Here is a 16261-nt window from a genome sequence, read left to right on the forward strand (position 1 = left end):
CCGCTACTCTCTACGACGCTCCGTTTTCAAACGCCAGGGGGTCGCACCAACCCCCCCTTGCATGGGCGAAGGTGGCAAAACACCGTTTACGGGCGAGGGGTAAGTATCTACACGTTACATGCGCGCACAAGCATTCCTAATATGAAGCATTGGTAAACGTTTTTGTTCATCTGACCGCCTGAGGGTTTCTGTATTTACACAGAGAATTTTTTTTTTGTTAGATGATCTCACGAGCTAAATATTAGCCGTTTTCACGACGGCCATCTGGTACACAGTTGGTGCACATCTGGTGCAGATTAGGTGCAGATTTGGTCAAATTAGGTTCAGTGTGTCTCTTAGTAGCTATCAGCTAGGGTTGTACTAATTGCTTATATGGCTGCTTTGTCATATTATCAGAGAGCATCATCGATTAAAACACTGAAATAAATTCCTAAAATAAAGACATTTGCTGTAAAAGAGATTAGGTGCAGATTTGGTCAAATTAGGTGCACGCGCCGGATAGCCCGTCGTGAAAACGGCTATTGACGCCACTGTCAGCATCTGTGTCACTGGGCTGGGCATCATACTTATTGGCATGTGTGGACGACTGTCCCCTAAAAGCAGCTGATGTCCAGTTTTCTGAAATGATCTACACCATATGTGCCGGGTGGCTGCACCACTGACTCACATTTTATACCAGAATTCGTCTCAGGAGTTTGACGGTCCATGAAATTATTTCTGTCCCGGCACCGGAGGTCATTGCTAAAAGTGACTCGTCGTTCCTCGAAGCTTCACGCGCCGATACACAGTTTGGGCCCTAAATAACGACACCTCCTAACAGCGATTCCGCCTGAAGAGTTGCAGACATTCCTCAAAGCTGTCTGGTTCCCCCATACAAAGCTCCCAGTAAACCGTTTACAGGGCCACACAGCCGATGCTCCGTGCGGTGTAGTAGACTAGCACAATACGTGAACCCGACTGCACTGAAGGGTAAGAATGGGTTATCGAGGCTGAGACCGGTCCCCCCAGGCCAGGGAAGATGAACGGCGGCCGATATTGGACTCTCTCCGAGCTCAGCTTCCCGGCTCGAGGTGTTGTGAGGATTTGGTCAGTTCGCGTTGGCATGACATTTAGTTAAACTTCATACTGCCTTTCATTTCGCGGCTCAGCGACGTCCGAGTGGATTGAGGCGATTTTATCCTTATCGAGCCAAGCCAAACCCACAGTCGTAAAGCGGCCCAGCGCGGTGAGAGTGGGGTGAAAATCCTTCTCACCCACTCACACACACACACACTAGGAGCATGCAACTGGACATAGCTTACGGTTCAATGATATCAGTATCACCGAGAGCTACTCAATGCAAAATAGCCTGTGCAGGAACTACCGTACGGGTGCATAGCCGGCAAAGGCACAAGAGGTAACGAAACATTTTCAACGGTGACCGGGTGGAATGGACTAGAAATTCGATCCTAATTCATGCCTCGACTTTTTTGATATATGTACCTATAACTATTTATCTTTTTTTTGTTTCATTTTCTACTTTTAAATTTAAATACTTTACACAACTTATACATGCTTGAAACAAGAATATCCTAGGGGCAATGTTTCAAATTACGTTTTAACTGATATAATTTGCGGCATAAGGTTTACTTTAAATTACTGCGAGCGCGAAATGCGTTGTGTACACTCACAGACTGTTGGTCATTCACCCAAACAAAGTGTAAAAATACCTATTTGTTACACTTCTGTTATCTATTACATTACATTATCTATTACATTTTACTGCACTATTTATTTATCAAGCTATGACCCAACATAGCCAACTACTCATGCAATATCGAATGCCATCGAATGCAATACCGTTTAATGCCATATGCGTGTTCTCAATTATTTTATTTTTAGTTCTCGCAATAAGAAGCAAATTTTTTTTTTCTATTGCGCATTTTCTTTGTAACATTTCTTCATAACTTATGTTTCTTTAGCATTCATCTTTGCTCTCACCCACACTCAATGTGTTGCAAATCATGTTAAATGTAATGAGTTTCAAATCTGCTGATATATCTGTTATAAGGTTCCCTCTTAGCCGAAGACACGTATCAATGAAATGAAATATAATTAAATTGTTTAGTCATATTGAATAGATTTGACAGCGCTGGTCGTCTCTGCAGCAGTTAGGCGTGAGCTTGATATATTGCTGTACTCCACCTAACACTCCTCAATTATCGGAAGAGCATCGACCACATTATGCTCGGCTGTTGGCAAATCGATTCGGTGGACGCTTTTCAGCGTGATGAGACAGGTGAAAAATGGGAGTGGCTGACAGGGAAGTTTCCCGGCCACTTGACAACTCATCGCCCACGATGTCCGCTCTTTTGCCAAAAGGCGGCTCGGCTGGCGGGCGGGTCTTATTTCACGCACTGGTGCCCTGAGGACTCCGCTCGGCCCCGTGGCCTTTTGTGGCCAACGACACCGGGCGGCGAGCCTTCTGACACTCCGAGGACGGAGGATGACAAGGTCTCAGCTATTGCCCACACTTGAGGCTCAACAGTAAAACTCCTACTCCGCTTGATCTGAATCCTTGCGTCTTTTGGAAAAACGTAAGGTTGTATGATCAGCTATCACATATTGCGCTAAGACACATTTTTCCTTGCGATGTCTACGTGCCGTAAAAAGGATAGCAAGGTGTAAAACTAAAGGTAAATTTGTGAAATATGTCCACAACATTATGCTTTCGTGGAATTACCCTTCCGATAAGCGCGTTCAAGATGGATAAATACAGAAATACGATTTACTTCTGTATGAGTAGGCCGCCACTGTCGGCCTTAAGGCCATGCAATAATTAATGCCTCTCTTATCGTAGCATAACAGGACGCCATAAGTTCACTTATTGATTGGACGCAAACAATTGTTAATTTCACTATCAGTAGATTATTTACATTTGCTCTATAATGCAGAAGTGCAACAGCATTCGTGTGTTCTCGGAAACGCTACACTCATTATTGTAAATAAATAGTGTATGTGAGGACACATTTGTCAGGGGAAGGTCAAGTTTACGATCGTGGTTCAACAGAGTCCAATAAATAAACGCCTTTCCTGCCGAGCTGCCCAATAACTGTCATACTTCATTCACACTGGGTCCACCGAATGCATGTACCCGCATGTACCATGGTGTGAGTTCATGCAGCTGCGAACATGTGCGGCCGCCACTGTCATGAGTGCGGCATAGGGCCGGCACCCCCTATCCCCCCACGGTGGTGGCGGCGGGGGGGGGGGGGGGTCGGTGGCCCCCCATGCGGGCATGGTCGGAGGCGCTCAACCTCGACAGGTAACACGACACTCTTCAGTGTGCGTGCAGTTCATTCTTCCCAAGGGCGACGTTTCAAAATGATCCAGGTCATCCGTCACGAGATCAATTTGGTTAGATGAAAGTTCCATGTAGCTGTCATGCTCAAATGCTGGCGCGCTTTATCTCAATCACACAGCAGCATGTATTTTGGTAATGCGTTTCGAAATTTAATTAAAAAGGATACAGGATCGTCATCATACCAATGACCAATGGCCCATCTCTCTCTCTCTCTCTCTCTCTCTCTCTCTCTCTCTCTCTCTCTCTCTCTCTCTCTCTCTCTCTCTCTCTCTCTCTCTCTCTCTCTCTCTCTCTCTCTCTCTCTCTCTCTCTCTCTCTCTCTCTCTCTCTCTCTCTCTCTCTCTCTCTCTCTCTCTCTCTCTCTCTCTCTCTCTCTCTCTCTCTCTCTCTCTCTCCTTCTTCTCTGTCATTACGGATGGTGTATTGCGTTGAAGACATCCGACGTTTGCAAGATACAACCTAGGCAAAAAGGTTATTTGAAAATGAAATCCTTCACAATTTGCCGTAAGGTAGCTTTTTACATGTTTCCATTGTAGCATTACCTAGATAAAATTAATCACAACACAGCTACGTCTGATGTGAGGAGCAGGATGTTGGTAGCTATTTGGGCTGACCCAGCACAGCGGAAACACTCTGACTCACCCGCCGCGGTGACGGCGCCGCGGCTCATCACATCACATTCGGCGGCCGTCTGACCCTCCGTCAGCCGACACTCCATCACAGCTCGGGGCGCCGCGGGCGTCCCGCGCCCCGGCCAGTCCCATCTGGGGGCGTCATTGGCGCCGTCGGACGTCATCCGCCGCTGTCCGCTGTCTCCTCGCGGCCGCCGTCAGCCGTCGGCCAGCATTTCAATCAGTGCGTCGCAGCGACGGCCGGTGTCTGCCCGTCACTGGCAGACACTGCCTTCCAGCGACGGCACTGCAGCGAGCGACGGGCGTGGGTTCAGCGCGACAGGGGGCGATGGTCATTGCTTGTGTCGCCTGATATATGCAACAACAGTGACGCGAAAGAAGCGATGAGATGTCATTGAAAATTGATAGCTTTGCCGCTGCCGCTGCTGTTGCCTCCCGGTGATGAGAGTGTGGGCGTGGCTATCTTGTGTGGGCGTATTTCCTCCCTTTACCCCGGGAGTTCCGTCCTATGTGGGGGTAGTGTACTCTCCGGGTGTACCATGCTCTATAGATGTACTCACTACTCACAGTGCTACGTGAGTGCTCTGTAGTTACACTGTGCTCTCTGTGTGTGCTCCCGTCAGACGCCCGTGTGTTTTCTCTCCGCAGAGGGTGCGCCAGCTCCTGGCGCTGCTGGTAATCGCCGTGTGCGCCCTAGATCTGCTCCGGCTCGCCGACGCCCGGCCAAACATGGCCCGCTACACACGAGACAGGGAGGACATGGCCAAGACCCTCACCTTCCTCCGGAAACTAGACGACTACTACTCCAACGTCGCGCGGCCCAGGCGAGTAACGCTCAGTCAGTTCCGGTCGGAACAGGGCACTGATAAAATGGTGTAGTACGTCAATCCGCATTCCTTTCGTAAAAAGTCGCCCACACAAACAAGAAAAAAGAATAGCGACTTCTGTTGACATTCGCAGCAACTTTTGGTTGATCAATAACAAATGAGAGCGTCTCAGTTTTTGGCATGTTTTTTTTTGCTCAATTATTTGACTACCTACTTGCAGCATGCTGATGCAAAGGCGAATCTAGTAGACGCATTTCGATTCTAAACATGTTTTTATACTATGATTTTGTATTACAATTATCCTTCAATGGTATAGCCTGGCCTTCATAAGGTTTTTTAGATTTTAGTTGTGCTGTTTTTGTAAATAGAAAAGCTTTCCAAAATATTTTGCAAATGTATGTAAGTATATTATCTTGAACGTTTTGAAAAGCAGCTCGCTTTATCGTTCTCATGAGAACATATAGTTAATTACAGATCGTGACGAAGGCTCGTTGCCCAAGTCAGCTAAGTGGATCAGACATGCTGTGTGGAAACTGTCGAGAACTTTGAATCTGCTTCTGTCATATTTAAGCCCATTCTCAGCCCCCTGACACTTTAAGTGGCCCGTTCGCGTAATAACCACTTCTAATGCCACCTTCTGGACTAGCAGCGATCCGCATTAGATGTGAGACGATGACTTTGTGAGCATTTTATCATCTCTTGGGGTTTTACTGCGCTATCAGCCATCATTCCCTGCTGCCAAAGGTGGAATCCAGGCCGATAAGGAGCTGCAAGGAAGATAAAGACGTCAAAAACACGCCACATGGACGAGCGGAAGCTCAGCTTGCGCTCCATATTCATAGCTTTACGAGCTAAGGTTGAGAGGTGGGGCGCCTGCTAGTAATGTCAAATACAGAAAATCTGAATACCGATACCAAACCAAATACCAGCATAAACCATGAAGAAAAACCGATACCAAACCAACTTCATAACATGAGGGAAATGCCGACTTTTAACCAATTTCTCAGCCCCTTATACATAAGTGAGGGTTCACAATACCAGCAAAATACCAAGTACATTAGGATTGAAATACCAAATACCAAGTTGGTATCGGTTTGGTATCGGTATACCAAAAAGTTGGTATGTGATTGACATCTCTAGCGCCTGCTGCAGAAAACAGTGGAGCTGTCATCGCGCTGTTGGCTTACAGTTGTCTATATACTCTGGTCTTACATGAGTTTGTTTGTTTGTTTTGTTTTGTTTTGTTTTGTTGGGTTAGGCCCTTTCGGTCCAGTAAGACCATTTCAGAGCCGGGAGGATGATAGGATATAGGGGGAGACATTGGTCTGGGCAGGCACCCTAGTGAGTCGCCGGGGCTGAGCCCGTCCGAAGACAGGCCACCCAGCCCCAAGGCACTCACTGCACCCGGCTACGGGGTGCGCTCCCTCGGGAGCAGCGGTGCCGCTCCAAGGGAGCAGCCCGCATGAGATAAAGTTGCCTGTCCAGCCCGGAAGGGGGTTGCGGCGTGGAGGAGAAGGATTTCAGTATCCTGAGGATAGAAGCACGGAACGGTCGTCTTACATGAGATGTTTACTTGACCTATATAATGTAGAGCTATCTATTGACCGTTTTAGAAGCTACAAAAGTATGACAGTGCAGTATGTGCTAGGGGTCAGACAGGCAGAACCATCTATGGGCCGATTTAAGCTGCAGAAGCACAGCGGTGCAGCATGCGCCAGGCGTTAGACAGGCAGAGCCATCTATGGGCCGTTTTAAAAGCTGCAGATGCTCAGCGGTGCAGCATGTGCCAGGCGTCAGTCAGGCAGAGCCATCTATGGGCCGCTTTAAAAGCTGCAGAAGCACGGCGGTGCAGCATGCGCCAGGCATCAGTCAGGCAGAGCCATCTATTGGTTGCTTTGGAAACTATTCAAGTGTCTGGCTGCTGTATTCGCTTACCGTATGCAGTCATCTAACCGAGGCACTAATCCCAGAAGATGTGTAAGAAATTGTGCCGTGGAGGTGGAACAGCTGTGAAGCTCTTCAATGGCACAATGGACTTCGTGGCGGCTTAAAAGATTGCAGACGCTTCCACTCAGGAAATGTTTGTGTCTTACTATTTTAGAGAAAATGTGCAATGCTGCAGAAATCATCCCTAAACTCTGATCGGTAGCGATTGGGGAAAAAAACAAAAGTGATCGATTTAGGGATTCGCCTTTCTCATTCAGGCATTAAAAACTGATGCGCCCAGAAATGACTTGTTGAAACCATTTAACTCACTGGCAAATCCAAGGGTGTAGACTGTAGTATTTGGGACAATAACTCCTCCCACAGCGACTAAAATTAATGACATTTCGACGAATCTGCAAATCACTTTGAAACGTGCTCATGTTGGTAAGTTCTAACTCAATTAGCTGGTTGTCTGTGCTGTACTTCAATCAGCTCCCACCACATCTATTACTGAACATCGATAATAATTGACATTGCCATGCTATAGCCATGGACTATCGATTATAGATGGATGGATTAATTGAGTTTTTGTTCGCACAAACAAATACAGCATACTGCTTAGAGGGCTGCTCTTTTACAAATGGATGACATTTCCTCGATGAAGATAAGGAGCCTGTCTACCGTAAATACTAATTACTACTGTCTAAGCAGTGAGGAATATACCATAAACGCTCCCCAGCATGGATCGATCGTTTCTATATCTGTCGGTCATGAACCCAAGACATATGCGGGCTGCTGCCAGCATACGGATAAAAAAGCAGCCAAACAATCTAATTATGTTTCTACTTTACATTCATAATTAACAATGAAATGTGGAAAAGCACTTACATTGCTTTTCCTTTTTTATTCTATTGATATGTATTTACAAAACACTGAAGCTCTCTTGTGACTCTCAAAGACCTTTGCCGACATGGCGAATCACTGCGGCCTTCAATTCGTCGGAGTACCGTGCCGATGCGGGTCATTTCAATAGCAGCTGTCGCTCCGAGGCGGCAGACAGTCAAGGTGACTGCACCGACACCAGTTCACACCCTGTAGAGCGGGAACCACCGCTACCGTGATACGATGACGGGCCGCTTTTAGCGCCAGCGTCTCTCCCGTCCAGACTGTCAAATAATGAACACGTTAATATACCTAACTGAAAATAGTTTTACTCTAGAAACTTACCTTGGGTCAAGTTCATTCACACAGAAAAATATTAACACCGTTAGCGGTGTAATTGCACAGTACATATCTGAGCACTTGAGGAAAGTTAATTTAGTCCCTTCCCCGCTTAAATTACTCGCGCTTCCAAATGAACACCAGGAAGAAGGTAATAGAACACTGTTAGGAGGGTTGGGTGTTTTGCTACATGTAGTAAAACACCCAACCCTCCTAACAGTGTTCTATTACCTTCTCCCTGGTGTTCATTTAGAAGCGCGAGTAATTTAAGCGGGGAAGGGACTAAATTAACCTTCCTCAAGTGCTCAGATATGTACTGTGCAATTACACCGCTAACGGTGTCAATATTTTTCTGTGTGTTGAAGTGATTTGTGTCGTAGAGATAGTATCCGTTTTCACGACGGGCTTTCCGGCGAGTGCACCTGATTCGACCAAATATGCACCTAATCTCTTTCACAGCAAATATCTTTATTTTATGAATTTATTTCAGTGTTTTAATCGATGATACTCTCTGATGATATGACAAAGCAGGCATATAAGCAGTTAGTGCAATTCTAGCTGATAGCTGCTAAGAGACACACTGAACCTAATTTGACCAAATCTGCACCTGATCTGCACCAGATGTGCACCAAATGTGTACCAGATGGCCATCGTGAAAACGGCTAGTATGTATTGGTTACATGGGTAGCCCCCTGCGTGCTCCCACAGCTCCTACCGTGGGGACTGACGCTAGGAAGGAGAGACTCAGCGCAGGGACCGGTGTTCATACCTATGCACACGCTCTTATGATATGCAATTTAAACCGGGCATCTAAGTAGTTTTCTTTAGCTGCTTCACGGACGGCGGCAACAGGCGGGTAGTACTGCTCAGATGGACTCGATTCAGGTAGCCTAATGCCGGGGCAATAGTATGGATTTATGCTTCATTATAGATGCCATGACTTTTGCAGAGTATTTAATAAAGAATAAACTTGCGATAAGAATGTCAGTTTGACGTGTAGGTTAATTTGCCGTGCATGACAGTGAGTGAAAAATTTGCTGAGCTAGAATTTAATCAGATACAACATACGATAGCAACATCTGATGTAACTGCGGCAGCGACCAGCATACGCTCCAAGCTGTTTGTTTCCGTTCGTTCCACGTACTGGGTTAAGTCCGGCGGCAGTGGGCGCTGGGGATGGCAGTGACCATCCCCGCCCCCACACCGAGCAGAGTTCCCGCTGAGAGTGCAGCAGTGTCCGGTGAAGCTGACAGCGCCCCTCCCCACTCCACACTGTAGAGAGTTCTCGCTGAGTCTGCCACTGCTCCTCTCCCTCTCTCTCTCTCTCTCTCTCTCTCTCTCTCTCTCTCTCTCTCTCTCTCTCTCTCTCTCTCTCTCTCTCTCTCTCTCTCTCTCTCTCTCTCTCTCCCAAAACCGAGCAAAGTCTCGCTGAGTCTGTAACTCATGCCCCTTCCTCCTCACACCGAGCAGAGCTCCCGCTGACAGTGCAGCGGTGCTTACTGGGTCTTCACTGTCCCGTACATAGTTACCTACCTGTGTCTGACAGAGAACCCGGTGCCTCTCGGTGTGCTCTCTGATCATCTGCATCCTGGCGGACAGAGTGTGGCTCTCTCTGGGTCTGTCACTGCCCTACCCGTGCCCGATGGGTCTGTAACTGTACATAAGACTGAGGCCTCTGTGTTCTTCACTACCCCATCCGTGCTCTCCAAGGTCTGTTACCTCTCGTTCCCGTGTTGCACAGTGAAGCCGATTACGGTGCGGACGTCGTGAAGCGATCCTCCCCCTTCTCGCTGCGTGCTGACCTCTACAGGCGCCTCCTGGCGATTGACAGGGAGTTTTCTCACCGCAGCAGGCCCAGGTAGGCCACCGTGCAGTGTGCAGTCCCTCAGGTGACGTCATCCAGCCTCTCATTGTGACGTCAGCTCGACATCTTGTGACGTCAGCTCGCCCGGCGGTTCGGCAGCAGCCGCGTGTGTTGGCGGCCGAATTTCTATCGTGGTCTTCGGGTCCGTAGCACCTGGAAGCTGAAAGCTCTTCATGCTGCTCCTGTGACGTCAGCTACAGTGCCTCCATCTCTGTGACGTCAACAATATGCTATTGATTATGGAAATCGGCAATTCATCTGATGAAACTCTTTCCATGGATGTTTCAGCTATGTCCATTGTTGTGTTAATGTAAAGTTTTATCTCGTGGCCATCTGAATTTCCTGCTACGCATTTATTTGTCTGTATGTCTTCAGCTACATCTATACGTCCATTGCCCACTGTGCAAAGCGCATATATGTTCCTTGTACGTGATTTCCCCTGTGTTGAATCAAAACCAGTGTTGGAATTAGTACTGTAAAAATTATTTGTGCAGTATTAGATACTTTTTTGGGGTGACCCTGAAATGTCTAGGCAATTACGTAATTCTGGATTTGTGAAAGAATATGACCTTTTACTGAAACGTTCCCTACGGGGCCAGCAAAAGGAATGCAATCCTAATCGACCATGTGGTTTTTTATTTCCTAACAAGTCTGGCTCATCGATTTCTTTGAAAATACCATTACGCCTAACTTGGCTTTTGTCCGTGGAACTCCGATTGTCACCGTTTTGTATTGGTTCAGCGATCTCCATTATACCACATATTCTATGTAGACAGCCAACCCTCGCCCTGGCAGGGGGGGGTCGATGCGACCCCCCCCTAAGGTTTTTCGAAGATAGCGTAAAAACGGCGGCGCGCAGCGCCGCCAAATTTGGCACAGCCTATGGGGCAACCTTTTTACATATGACCTGAAAATTTCAGGTCCGGGTTCAGGTCACCAGGTCAGAAAAACCGGTACAAGGTCATGGTCAAATTTCAATTTTCTTTTTGCACCTGTCCAACTCACAGTTTTGGACTGATTTCCTTCAAACTTTCAGGATGTGCTAAGTTCACCGAGTTGTATAACATATAGTTCGGGTTTTTTGAGGTCACTGACCTGAGGTCAGTTAGAGGTCATTACGTCGTAATGTTAAGCCTATGGGAAAATACTAAATTCGGAAAATACTGGAGATATCCGCTTCGTTCTATCACTTTTGTGCTTTGAAACCACTGTATTTAACAGCAGGTCACTTGGTGCTTCTTTGTTTGGTGTACTTATCCATGGGTCAGGTCAAATGAGGTCAACTGAGGTCAAATAACGTTTTTGCCAATAACTTGGCACATAATGACGCTAGAGCTTAAAAAATGGTATCATTGTGTTCCTGGTGATCAGCCGAATCGAATGATATGCGATATGATGCAATTTAATTAACTTGAACTCAATTTATTAATTTAAGTTTACTTAAAATTTAAGAAAAACTTTAAGTACACTTAAGCAGGCTAAAAAGTATATCATTCGACGCGCGCCTTGACGTGCTGAGTTCACTGGTGCTTTTCTTTTTGCTCTATCTTAATGAGATCAAAAGTTATAAGCGAAAAACTTTTGACCTGTTTTTAGCGAAATTTTTACATTTATACCCCCAAAACCCCCCTAAATATTGACCTAGAGCAACCAAATTTGCACAGGGGTGAGAACTCCAGGGGGCCCACCTACCTACCAAATTTGGTGTTTCTAGGTGCCATAGGAGCCAATCGCGAGGGGGGGTCGCATCGACCCCCCCCCCCCTGCCAGGCCGTGTTATGAAAAATGCCGTGCCAGGGCGAGGGTTAACTGGGGCAGCTTGAAGTGAGGACCAAGCGGTGCTGGTTAAAATTGACGCAATAGAGCAATTGCTGCAATGCACGACATTGCTGTCATTGACTCCGACATAAGTTGTACTTGATGCATGTCAATTATACGTGCAGCAGAGCTTAAAAAATAAAACAATGTTGTGCATTTTTAGTTGATCATTCAAAATTGTTCTGGCCCATTGTTTTACAATGGCTTTCACGAAGAATCTCGTGTCAGTTTGAAGTGTATCTTGATGCTCGGATGACCGTGCATTGTCATGCGTTGGAACACAAATGAAGTGCTGGCAACCCACTTCTTACACGTGCTCTGCTCCACAGGTTTGGAAAGCGGGCCTCGGAACCAGCGTATTTCGACACCATTGAAGTTGATGAGGTGAGAATGCCTAGAGCGTCGATACACATCTTCTAGTAGCTGCAACGTTAGCAGTCAACATTTCAAGTTAACGATACCCTCCACTCTGGCGCAGAAATCGATTCTCGCTAGCGGCTTTATGGATTCTCAGCAGATTCAATTACTCATCACTAGGCGCTAAAAGTTCTTACGCCACGGAACAGACCTGCGAGTAAAGATCAAAGCCAAGGGTCATACGTAGAACTAATGAAACAATTAAAACAACCAGAGATTTTCATCACCACCAAATAAGTTTCTTTTGGTGAACCCTTAGAAATATTACTTGAAACGACATTTCAAAATGAAATTTCCGCCATGGGACATTAGACTTCATTTTTTTTTCGGCTCAATTCGATAAAGACAAGCGACATTTTTATCTGAATGCTGCTCCTGTTAACCTGCACTATATAACGCGTGTTCCTCGTCAACTAATGTTTATAACCGCAGGTTGTTTGAAAAGACAAACACTACATTTTTTTTTCGGCTCAATTCGATAAAGACAAGCGACATTTTTATCTGAATGCTGCTCCTGTTAACCTGCACTATATAACGCGTGTTCCTCGTCAACTAATGTTTATAACCGCAGGTTGTTTGAAAAGACAAACACTATTCGTTAGAATTGTGTTTTTCTATTGAAAAACAACCGGAGCGGTCGTTCTCCGGGCTATGTTTTGCAAGTCTGGCAGCGAATCGAGACATCTTGATTGGGGCCTAGACGAAATGTACAATCTTCGTAAAAAGTTCAGTGTATAGGCTCCCGGAGGCGATCTACCTTATGGCATCGGTCGCTACTCGCTTAAAACCTCGTGGCACGTGGCACGTGCGATTCCATTTTCCCCGTGTTAAGTGAACGGGGTTTTGGACACTTTTTGCGCGATCGCCAATAGCGGGAAAACGAGCCAAGGAAGAGGTGGTTTTCTTCCCAGCATTTTATGGCAAACACGTTTGGGTACACGCTAGTGTGCGCTGTATACCCCTCAGAATCTCGGAACGTGTCTTTGCACGAGGTCAAAGTTGGAATTTTGCTGTGTCCCATGTTAAGTCAATGGACGGCGATGTCGAGACTTTGCAGAGACATTTTCATTCGATCTTTGTACAAAATTTTAGAGATAGATTTCGCCCAAACTCTTATATCTTGTAAAGGAAAGAGCATAGTACATGCCGTTATGCTTCGTTAAGCTGGCAGAAATCGTTTTTTCTAATAAAGTTCGTTTGAAAATGAAAATTTTTAACATGGAAAGTCAATGGGAGCGTCTTTGTTGCTTAATAACTTTTTACGTTACAGATATATCAAAGTGAAAAGTTAATAAAACATACAACTTTCGATGCTCTTTCCAATAATGTATAGAACGTCACTGCACGATGTGCCGTTTTTAACCCGCGCACCGACGGGGGGGGGCGGATATCCGCCCCCCCCTGAGGTTTTTCGCGAATAGCGGGAAAACCGCGGCGCGTAGCGCCGCGAAATTTGGTATGACTATTCCCTCATCACTTTTACACATGGTGTGCAAGTTTGAACCTCCTACCTTTCAAGGTCAGGTCACCAGGTCACTTTGAATGACCCAACCTCAAGCCACTTTTTTGCAACTTTGTCACCGTGCCAGAGCTACAGTAGATGTCGGAGGCCTTTGAAAGTCGCAGGATGTTATTAGGTCATTAGTAGCTACAATTTGTATATCTCGGAATTTTGATATCGGTGACCTAAGGTCAAGTCAATTTCGCGACCTCCCCATTATAAGTCAACGGGGGAAAAATCAACTCCCTGTTTTTACCACTAAAACGGGTCGGAATGGCCCCATATACCATACATGACTTCATATACGATCAACCTTCACTACCTTGAGGTCTGTTTTGCTGTTGGGCAGCTGTGAGGTCATGTGACGTCATCAAAGGTCACCACAGGTTTTTGGCCAATAACTCCGTACAGGAACAAGATACAGACGCGTGGATGGTCTCATTGTGTTCAGCTCGTCAAGACGCATCGAATGACATACATGATGACCTCGAGGTCACGTGACCTGAGGTCAACCTTTGACCTTGACCTTTCGAGGTCAACATATATATCATTCGATGCGGATTGACGAGAGGATTACGATGATGCCCTTAGTTTGTTCCTATCTTGACTAATTCGAAAGTTATTCGAGAAAAACTCTCTCCATATCTAGCGCCTCCATTTTGACTTTTTCGACCCCTGTGACGTCATCTTTGACCTGACCTGAAAATGACCTTAGTAAAAATTGTAGATCTTGACCGTGCGTATCCGATGCCGTTTGCCGCTTGTCGCTATCTTGCTTCGTTCTCGAGATCTCAGGGGGGGGCGGTCATCCGCCCCCCCCCGTCGGTGCGAAGTTGGCGCAGACCCCCGTCGGTGCGCGGGTTAAGAAAAGTTGTAAAAAAGCAGGGCTCGACTGTGACTTGAACCCAACCACATTAGAGTATACGAATAGGTGACGGCGATACCTCCCGTGTGCGGATGCGACACTGATTATTGCTAAATATTAGCAGTAGGCCGCCTGTGGGGTGCCTGTACAAACCTTATATCTCTGCAACCACTGGACCGATTCACTCGCGGTCTTTTGTGTGGGATAGCTCCTTCCTTTCTTACACGTAGTGTGCTACTCTCGATGCGTATGGGTGACCCCTAATGCACGTGCCACGTGCAAAACGAAAAGAAGTCAGTTCAGTAACAAGTCTAATAACTCTGTAGTTAGTTTGCCGATTGCGCTGATACTTGGCATGGTTGTAGGCACCCGCCGCGCAATGCATTTCCATGTGTCACGGTTGGGGTGCCGCTGCACGTGCGCACGGGCAGGGTGACGCTTCCAGATCTCGAGAATAACCGCAGGTTGTTTGAAAAGACAAACACTATTCGTTAGAATTGTGTTTTTCTATTGAAAAACAACCGGAGCGGTCGTTCTCCGGGCTATGTTTTGCAAGTCTGGCAGCGAATCGAGACATCTTGATTGGGGCCTAGACGAAATGTACAATCTTCGTAAAAAGTTCAGTGTATAGGCTCCCGGAGGCGATCTACCTTATGGCATCGGTCGCTACTCGCTTAAAACCTCGTGGCACGTGGCACGTGCGATTCCATTTTCCCCGTGTTAAGTGAACGGGGTTTTGGACACTTTTTGCGCGATCGCCAATAGCGGGAAAACGAGCCAAGGAAGAGGTGGTTTTCTTCCCAGCATTTTATGGCAAACACGTTTGGGTACACGCTAGTGTGCGCTGTATACCCCTCAGAATCTCGGAACGTGTCTTTGCACGAGGTCAAAGTTGGAATTTTGCTGTGTCCCATGTTAAGTCAATGGACGGCGATGTCGAGACTTTGCAGAGACATTTTCATTCGATCTTTGTACAAAATTTTAGAGATAGATTTCGCCCAAACTCTTATATCTTGTAAAGGAAAGAGCATAGTACATGCCGTTATGCTTCGTTAAGCTGGCAGAAATCGTTTTTTCTAATAAAGTTCGTTTGAAAATGAAAATTTTTAACATGGAAAGTCAATGGGAGCGTCTTTGTTGCTTAATAACTTTTTACGTTACAGATATATCAAAGTGAAAAGTTAATAAAACATACAACTTTCGATGCTCTTTCCAATAATGTATAGAACGTCACTGCACGATGTGCCGTTTTTAAGAAAAGTTGTAAAAAAGCAGGGCTCGACTGTGACTTGAACCCAACCACATTAGAGTATACGAATAGGTGACGGCGATACCTCCCGTGTGCGGATGCGACACTGATTATTGCTAAATATTAGCAGTAGGCCGCCTGTGGGGTGCCTGTACAAACCTTATATCTCTGCAACCACTGGACCGATTCACTCGCGGTCTTTTGTGTGGGATAGCTCCTTCCTTTCTTACACGTAGTGTGCTACTCTCGATGCGTATGGGTGACCCCTAATGCACGTGCCACGTGCAAAACGAAAAGAAGTCAGTTCAGTAACAAGTCTAATAACTCTGTAGTTAGTTTGCCGATTGCGCTGATACTTGGCATGGTTGTAGGCACCCGCCGCGCAATGCATTTCCATGTGTCACGGTTGGGGTGCCGCTGCACGTGCGCACGGGCAGGGTGACGCTTCCAGATCTCGAGAACGACTGGGCCGATTGTGATCAAAGTTGGCACACCGTTAGGGCTCGGCGAGTAGGGTGCCGTGCACAAGTCAGATGGGACCCAGTTTGCACGTGCGCACGTGCAGGCTGACGCTTCCATATCTCAAGAACGGTTGGAC

The 16261-nt window shown here is 46.5% G+C and overlaps 1 protein-coding gene across 1 annotated transcript in view; it reads left to right on the plus strand.

Moving 5' to 3' along the window:
- Positions 1-16261, plus strand: part of LOC122370828 (neuropeptide F-like) — a 47796-nt gene that overhangs the window by 3566 nt on the left and 27969 nt on the right. The window contains exons 2-3 of the mRNA XM_043346762.1: positions 4624-4799; positions 11961-12015. Coding sequence (XP_043202697.1) covers positions 4624-4799; positions 11961-12015 — 231 coding nt within the window. The remainder of the gene's footprint in view (positions 1-4623; positions 4800-11960; positions 12016-16261) is intronic.

The sequence above is a fragment of the Amphibalanus amphitrite genome, unplaced genomic scaffold (genome assembly GCF_019059575.1).
Source record: "Amphibalanus amphitrite isolate SeventyFive unplaced genomic scaffold, NRLGWU_Aamphi_draft 001171F_arrow, whole genome shotgun sequence".
NCBI classification, from domain to species: Eukaryota; Metazoa; Arthropoda; class Thecostraca; order Balanomorpha; family Balanidae; genus Amphibalanus; species Amphibalanus amphitrite.